General features: G+C 32.6%; 1 protein-coding gene across 1 annotated transcript; it reads right to left on the reverse strand.

Moving 5' to 3' along the window:
- Positions 1-2,428: 2,428 nt before the first annotated feature.
- On the reverse strand, positions 2,429-4,041 carry LOC105195067 (ribosome-recycling factor, mitochondrial). The gene is made up of 2 exons (XM_011160287.3): positions 3,144-4,041; positions 2,429-2,786 (listed from the first exon to the last, which is right to left on the reverse strand). Exons 1-2 carry the CDS (start codon positions 3,824-3,826, stop codon positions 2,543-2,545), a joined length of 927 nt encoding a protein of 308 aa, XP_011158589.2. The 5' UTR covers positions 3,827-4,041; the 3' UTR covers positions 2,429-2,542.
- Between the last annotated feature and the right edge of the window lie 4,565 nt (positions 4,042-8,606).

The raw sequence follows: 8,606 nt of genomic DNA on the forward strand, positions 1-8,606 counted from the left end.
GTGTATTACGTGATAGACATTCAAAAATCCCAGATAATAAAGTGTGCCTATAAAGCAAAATCTGTGCTTATAATTCTAGTAACTTAATTGTCTTCTTCATTTTTATTGATTTCGAATTCATCAACGTTAAAACAAGTAAATACCATTGTATATACACTCATCAATAAAAAATAGGGAACACTTTCCAGACACCAAAAATTAGGCTATTTTCAAATGACAGTAGCTCGGCAAAAAATAATCGTAGATAAAAAATAAAAAAAGCATTTTGAAGCTTGAAGTTTTAACTTTAACATTAAATTGACAGATTTTTAAAGTTCTTTTAATTTCCTTGTCTTATGCAGTAAAAAAACACACCTTGTTTTGTTCTTTAAAATTTCATATTTTTGACACTTTGCAGTTTGACAAAAGAATTCTTTTTGAACAATTTAAACAAAGCTTCTTAAACTATAACATTTTGTTTACAAAATGCTCTTTTTAAAATTTCTCTACGATTTTTTTTTTTACCGAGTTACGCAATTTTGAAGCTAAACCTGCATTTTTTACAAATGACATTCATACTTCGTGAAAAATCATCGTAGACAAAAAATGAAGAAAATATTTTAAAGCTTGAAGTTACAGCTTTAACGTGCTATCAATAGTTTACAAAAATTTTTTTAATTTTTCAGTGCTATGCTCCAATAAAGATAAGATGTGCGCGCGCACACACGCACGCACACACACACACACACACACACACACACACACACACACACAATGTGCAAAAATCTGACCGTCAATCTCCACGTGGTGTATGTACATTGGATAATGCTAATATGACGGTAAACGTCAGTTTTCGGAAAAATGTATTGTAAAAAATGTGTTTCTTCAAAGTCTTGTAATTCGGACAAAAAAAATCGTAGGATATTTTAAAACAAGCATTTTGTAGAGAAAATGTCATACTTTATGGCACTTATACTGCATTTGTCGAGAAAAAATTTTGTTATTGAGCTACAGGCTGTCAAAGATACGCAATTTTAAGGAAAAAACAATGTATCTTTATTGGAGCATAGCACTGAGAAATTGAGAAAATTTTTGAAAACTATTGATAGCACATTAAAGCTGAAACTTCGAGCTTTAAAATGCTTTTTTCATTTTTTGTCTATGATAATTTTTCACGAAGTATGAATATCATTTGTAAAAAATGCAGGTTTAGCTTTAAAATTGCGTAACTCGGTAAAAAAAAAAATCGTAAAAAAATGTAAAAAAAAAAGCATTTTATAGACATTTTATAGCATTTTAACTGCAAAATGTTGCAGTTTATAAAGCTAATTTTTTTGAATTGTTCGAAAACAATTCTTTTGTCGCGCGCGCGCGCGCCCGCGCGTGAGCTGCAAAGTGTCAAAAGTAGGAAATTTTAAGGAACAAAACAAGGTGCTTTTTTACTGCATAAGACAAGGAAATTAAAAGAACTTTAAAAATCTGTCGATTTAGCATTAAAGTTGCAACTTCAAGCTTCAACCTGCTTTTTTTATTTTATATCTGCAATAATTTTTCGCCGAGCTACAGCTGTTTGAAAATAGCCTAATTTTTGGTGTCTGAAAAGTTCCCTATTTTTTGTTGACGAGTGTATATGTACACATACATACAGTGTTATTTACTTATTGTTCTAACATTGATGTATCCAAAATCGGTAAAAATGAAGAAGACAATTAAGTTGCTAGAACATAAGCACATTGTTGACAAATATATTATATATATATATATATATATATATATATATATATATATATATATATATATATATAGTCAACAGTTTAGCAGCATCAGATACCTTGCAATATCAAAGCATTGTGTGACCCTATAAATTGTTATGGCAATATAATGGCAACAGCATAAAATTTGATGACAATTTTAAAGTTGCTGACATGTTGCTGACAAGTAGCTATCGGAAGTTGTCATATTGTGAAGACATTTAATTTACCAACAAATATGGATTTAGTTATTGCAATTATCATAGTAACATATGATACGAGTAACATGCCAGCAACAATAACAAACACGTTGTTGTATTATTTATAAGCTATAACTTGCGTTTTTATCATTTTTATAGCAAAACTTTGAAAAAAAACTAATATTGTATCAACAATTCAAGAAAATTGTATTTGTATAGAATAAAAATTTATTTCAAATATTTATTTTTAATCAAGATTTCTCGAAGTTTTTTTGTATATAATAATTACTGCAATAATATATAGGATATCTATGAAATCTGTCATCACCTACATTTTAAAAATGGTAAAATTATGAAAAACCATAACATGTGTAATTTTAAGCAACTATTATGCCGTTCTTAAGAGTAGTATTTCGAAATAATCTAGTTCCATTTCTAAAATACAGGGAAGACTTTATAGAACCATGTGTGTGTATAAAAACAGAATAAGAAAACATACTATAAAAATATACTTCTCATTTTATTACATAATCAAATATTGTATACATTTACATCAAGCAATTAACAATATAATTCAAATTAAAAATTGTAAATGATTGAAATCACACAAATTTATTCAGAATCACCTAATAACTCTTTTTGTTTGGTTTCTAATATTTCTTCAGCTTTACTTACATACTGATGACTAAGAATATCTATATAACTTTCTATCCTGAATACTAAATCTTTAGCTAACTTTTCCTTTTGCTTTATTGCCTTAATTTGTTTGTTGCGTATCTGTCTAACGTTGTCACAACATTTCACATAAAAGCTTTTTGCATTCTTGGATAAGGTTTCTCTGTGTTCCTTTGTTACTCTGTAATGTAAAAATATGTTTGCTTTAAGTTAAGCCACAATAATTATATTTATATGTTACATGGTATTTTTCTTCTTTATTTAACAAATAGATAAAAGTAAATACAACTGGATATAACTTATAAACATTTCTCTCATATACTTTTACAAAATTCAATAATAAAGTATATACAAAAAATTTCTGATAATCCTTTATACTTTTTCGAAAAGCACATAAGAGCATGTTGTATTTAATTTTCTTAAACTTAAAAAATATACACAAAAATATATTCTAGCATTTAATTAATATATAAATCATTAAAGTTTAAAAACTTTTTTCTTTTAAAATAAGATAGTAATACTCTCAAAAAAATCTTACTTAGGAACAGGAATATAAATTGTAGTCCCATCTTGTTGTGGATTCAGCTTCATTTGATTCTTCATAAGGCTTTTCAGAATATCTGGGATAGCTTGTGGAAAGGTAGATACATTCAGTACTACCAATTTAGGCTTACGACTAATCTGTGCAAGCTCTTGCAATGTGTAATCTTTGCCTTCAAATTTGACAGATAACATCTCAATAGCTCCCATACTCGATCTTATGGACAAATGCTGAGTAAAATTATTTTTTAAATCTTCAATGGCCTTGTCAAGTTGAGATGTCAATTTATTAACATCAATAACTTGTTCTAATTCATTATAATCAATGTGCTGCATCTTTTGTTTCTTTTCCCCACGATTTTTACTTTTTGTTAATACAGAGGTCATAGAAAAACCTTTTGCATTATTCACTTTGATACAATTGCAAAGTGAAAGATTGAAAATATGATAACATTGGATGATTCTCAGAGAGCCTTGCTGATTTTGAAGACAATGTATTCTTTTACTTGATAAACAATCATGTATATATCTTTTTATTGGTTTTATTGCTGAGATTATTGCATAATTCCTTAAATGAGCATTCCTTAAATTAGCACAGAAACGTATGCCTATTAAACTTCCCATTTTCTTATTACAATTCACAGAATGCCTTATGAAATATTCAATATAATCACAATACATTAATAATTATAATATTCAGATATATCCCATTTATGTGAATATATATGTAATATTTCAAAAATTGTTTTCAAACGATATAAAATATACGTCGTTTTACAAATTTACTTGTACACATTGGTGTCTCAATACCTAACCTCAATATACATGTCTAAAACGTAAAGATTAGATCATGTTCTACATTTCAATCATGGTGGAAGCAGAGAGGAACCTGAGAGCGGCCACGGCGGCCTTTTTCCTATAACGCTTCGAAACTCCCGTACACTAGTGACGCACATCTATTCTGGTCAGAATGGGAACTACGTGTCACATCCATTTTGCAACCCGCCGTTAAAAACAGTGTGGATGTTAGCACGGACAACAACCCACATCCATCTCTCGAGAAATGGATGTAGGTTGTTGTCCGTGCTAACATCCATTTTGCTGCAAAAAAAATCTGACGCGTATCGCGTATGTTGCATCCAGAACAGAGGTCGAGAATGTGCACAAATGATTAATTACGTCTACTTTCGCGTAATTTTTTATTTATTATAGTCAGAATTATTTACATTAACATTGATATTAATACATATCAATACGTTTATGCCCATATTTTGCACAATCATATTTTTACTTAAAAAAGATGTTTAATAGTAACAGAGAGAATTTGGTTCTTTAATAAAGAAACATTCATTTTACGCAGTACTTAAAAAATAATTGTAATTAACATCGCATCATATGATGAAGAAGAAATAAATGTCTTTCCACGAATAAATATACCATCTTTTTATTTTTACATAATTCTTTATTATTTAAATGTCTTCAAATTATGCTTTTGAAAAAATTAGCTTTTTTAATTTTTTTAAATCTTGACGCAACTCTCTCTCTCTCTCTCACTCTTTCTTTCTTTCCCTCTTTCTCTTTTAACGTGATTGTCCTTTAATTGTTTAGGCCTTCAGTTAGAGAGAGAAAGCATCGCGGTGATAGACATGGAGCAAGCGGCGATGTTATCTCTATGGATACCCTCCTCTTCACTCCCCTTTCGAACAATTCACGTTTTCCGTGCTACGTTTAGGCCGTAAAATTCAGAAAGAGGATTTCGGACGATTTCTGCGCAGGGGCGTAGAGAGATTAGAAAGCGCCCACTCTTTTTTTATTATGTTACAATGGCATATACATGCATACGCATAATTTACAAATGACAATACGCGCGATTAATATGGCACAATAAATAATAATAATAATAATAATAATAATGTAATAAAAATCAATGAAATATATGGATACTTGAGTATTATTTTTATTCTCTAACTTACAAACGTGAAGATTATTGATCTGATTTTAATACAACCTTTCAACAGTTTTTACGAAATATCACGTAAAGATTAATCAAAACTTTACAAAAAAAAATTAATTAAGAATTATATAATAATATACGATATAAGGTATTAAAGTGTTAATCAGTAAAGTAACGGATTTTAATCAAATTTTTCTCGATATTAATCGATATGGCAATTGTGGAAATAATGGAAATGGGATGACAATGGGATGAAAATATTAGAATGAATGCAATGATGTTAATGGAATGGCAATAATGGAAATGATAACAATGACAATATACGAGGTGTGTTCAAAAAGTATCGCGAATTTTGAATTTTCGCGGGTTACGTATATTCGAATTTCGATCTTTTTGTGGCGTTATGTTGGTACTCATGTCTCTCACTTATGCCGACAAGCTCGGCCATTTTGAATGTTCACTTAATTGTTGACAGCTGCTTTGCTTGCACGTGTTTTGGATCGTCTTCGATTTTTACCTATTCAAAAAAATGGATCAAAGAACCTGTATCAAATTTTGTGTGAAAAACGAAATTAAGTGCGCGGATGCATTCCGAATGTTGACTGTGGCATACGGAGAAGCTACCTTGGACCGAAGCAACGTTTATCGGTGGTACAAAATGTTCTCAGAAGGCCGAGAAGATGTGAACGACGAAGAGCGTGCCGGACGCCCGAGCACTTCAACAACAGACGAAAAAATTAATGAAGTGGAGAAAATGGTATTGGCCAATCGTCGAATCACCGTTAGAGAAGTTGCTGAGGACCTAAACATATCGATTGGCTCGTGCCATTCGATTTTTATCAATGATTTGGGCATGAGACGGGTCGCCGCGAAATTCGTACCAAAATTGCTCAATTGCGACCAAAAACAGCATCGCATGAACATTGCTAATGAGATGTTGGACTCTGTCCGCGACGACTCAAATTTGCTCCAGAGGGTCATAACTGGTGACGAATCGTGGGTTTATGGTTATGACGTGGAAACCAAAGCTCAATCATCTCAATGGAAGCTGCCGCACGAACCAAGACCGAAAAAAGCGCGCCAAGTTCGGTCGAATGTGAAAGTTTTGCTGACAGTTTTCTTCGATTGCAGGGGCGTGGTGCATCATGAGTTCTTGCCACAGGGTAGAACGGTCAATAAGGAATATTACCTGCAAGTTATGCGCAATTTGCGCGAAGCAATCAGCCAGAAACGCCCGGATTTGTGGAAGAACAAAAATTGGCTTTTGCACCACGATAACGCCCCTGCTCACACATCGTTGCTTGTGCGCGACTTTTTGGACAAAAACAACACACTAATGATGCCGCAGCCACCGTATTCCCCAGATCTGGCCCCCTGTGACTTTTTCTTGTTCCCTAAACTGAAGAGGCCCATGAAAGGACGACGTTACGCTACGCTTGACGAGATAAAGACGGCATCGAAGGAGGAGCTGAACAAGATAAAAAAAAATGATTTTTTGAAGTGCTTCGAAGATTGGAAAAACCGTTGGCACAAGTGTATAATATCTCATGGGGATTACTTTGAAGGGGACAAAATAGATATTCATGAATAAATAAATAATTTTTGAAAAAACACAAAATTCGCGATACTTTTTGAACACACCTCGTATATAGCCTGACGGCAATGACGGCAATGGTGGAAATGATGGCAATTATGACAATGTTCTCGATGTTAATGATGGCAATGGAATGGCAATATGGAAATGGAATCGCATGATGGAATAAATGCAATGATAGAAATGTTATCAAAAAGATGGCAATGATGGCAATAATAAAAATGGTAGCAATGTTGGCAGTGGCGGCAATGGCGTAATAATAATGGCAATGATGAAAATGGGATGACAATGATGGCAACGATGGCAATAATGACAATGATGGAAAAGATGAAAAGTAGGCCATCCCATTGGATGGCAATGATGGAAAGAATGCAATTATGGAATGCAATTATCGATTCCTGAATGACATGAGCTTGCTGCTGTATTTGGTCTGCAACCATATAATATTTCCATTTCATCATAGAATGGACAACGTTTAGTTGCAGCTCTACTAACATTATTATCTCTTTAGCATTTAAAGTATGCAAGTTTTAAATTTTTTAATTTTAGCTTTATCTGCTCTGCAGTTTTATTGTAACCTCTTTGTTCCATTTCTGAAACAAGTAGCCGGAAAATTTCAACATGTTTATGTCTTTTTCCATCCATTATTGATAATATTTGTTTTTCCGTGCATAATTCTAAAAAAACACGCGTCTCCTCTTCTTCCCAATTTTGTCTTTTTTTACACATTATATAATTATCGCAGATTTATTCTCACAAAACGAAGACATTATTAACTATTAACTGAAGAAAACTTGAGAAAACCTAAATCGCCTATTACATAATACGGAAATGTTTACACCGTTACATGTGTGCTGAAAATGCGTACTATTTTGATACGATACGTCTGTTTGATTTGTATCGTACCAGACTATACGTCATCGTTTACACCATCGAATTAAATTAATTTAGTACGTATATTGTACTTAGTACGCGTATCAAACAACCGGTGTAAACTAAGCCATTGCCATCAATGCCATCATTGCCACGATTGCCGTCATTATCACAATTGCCATCATTGCTATCATTGTCACAAACGCCACCATTTCTGCTACTGCTATCATTGCCATCTTTTTGATAACGTTACCAAGCATTTATTCCATAATGTACCATTTCATTTCCATATTGCCATTTCATTGCCATCATTAAAATTATCGAGAACATTGCCCTAAGATTGTCAGGCTATAGGCTAACTAATGGCACTGATGTCAATCATGTGCATTGTTGAAATGTTGAAATGAATGCAATGATGACAATGGGATGGCAATGTTGAAATGAATGCAATGATGGCAATGGGATGGCGACGATGGCAAAGATGTCAATGATGGCAATAATGGGAATGATGGCAATTGTAGAAATGACGGAAATGGGATGAAAATAATGGAATGAATGTTATGATAGCAATGATGAAAATGATGGCAATAATGGGAATGATGACAATAGTGGTAATGATGGCAATAATGGGAATGCTGTGAATGAGAGACTATCTCACATATTCCAAGCAGAACAGGGAGTCACCACTACATCAAAATAATATCAAAATGATCATTAAAAGTCACTTTGCGATCAATTAAGATTTGATGTCATTTTCACTTACTGTTCTGCTTGGGATTAATCTTTAGCGGACAAATGGTGAGAAAATCGACCAGAGACGTTTAGCCGATTTTTTGACAAAAACTTGATGAAAAATGATGAATTTTTTCAAAATTAAAAAAAACTTGGAAAAAATTAATTTCTGACATTTCGTATACGACAGGCGAAAGGGCTATTAAAACGCAGAAGGGTCCATAAAATTTCGGTAACAATTTTGCCGTAATGCTTTGAGCCGCGGACAATAGGACGTGGTATCTCTTCAAAACGAGCTCCCACTACAA

This window comes from Solenopsis invicta, chromosome 1 (assembly GCF_016802725.1).
Source record: "Solenopsis invicta isolate M01_SB chromosome 1, UNIL_Sinv_3.0, whole genome shotgun sequence".
Taxonomy (NCBI): domain Eukaryota; kingdom Metazoa; phylum Arthropoda; class Insecta; order Hymenoptera; family Formicidae; genus Solenopsis; species Solenopsis invicta.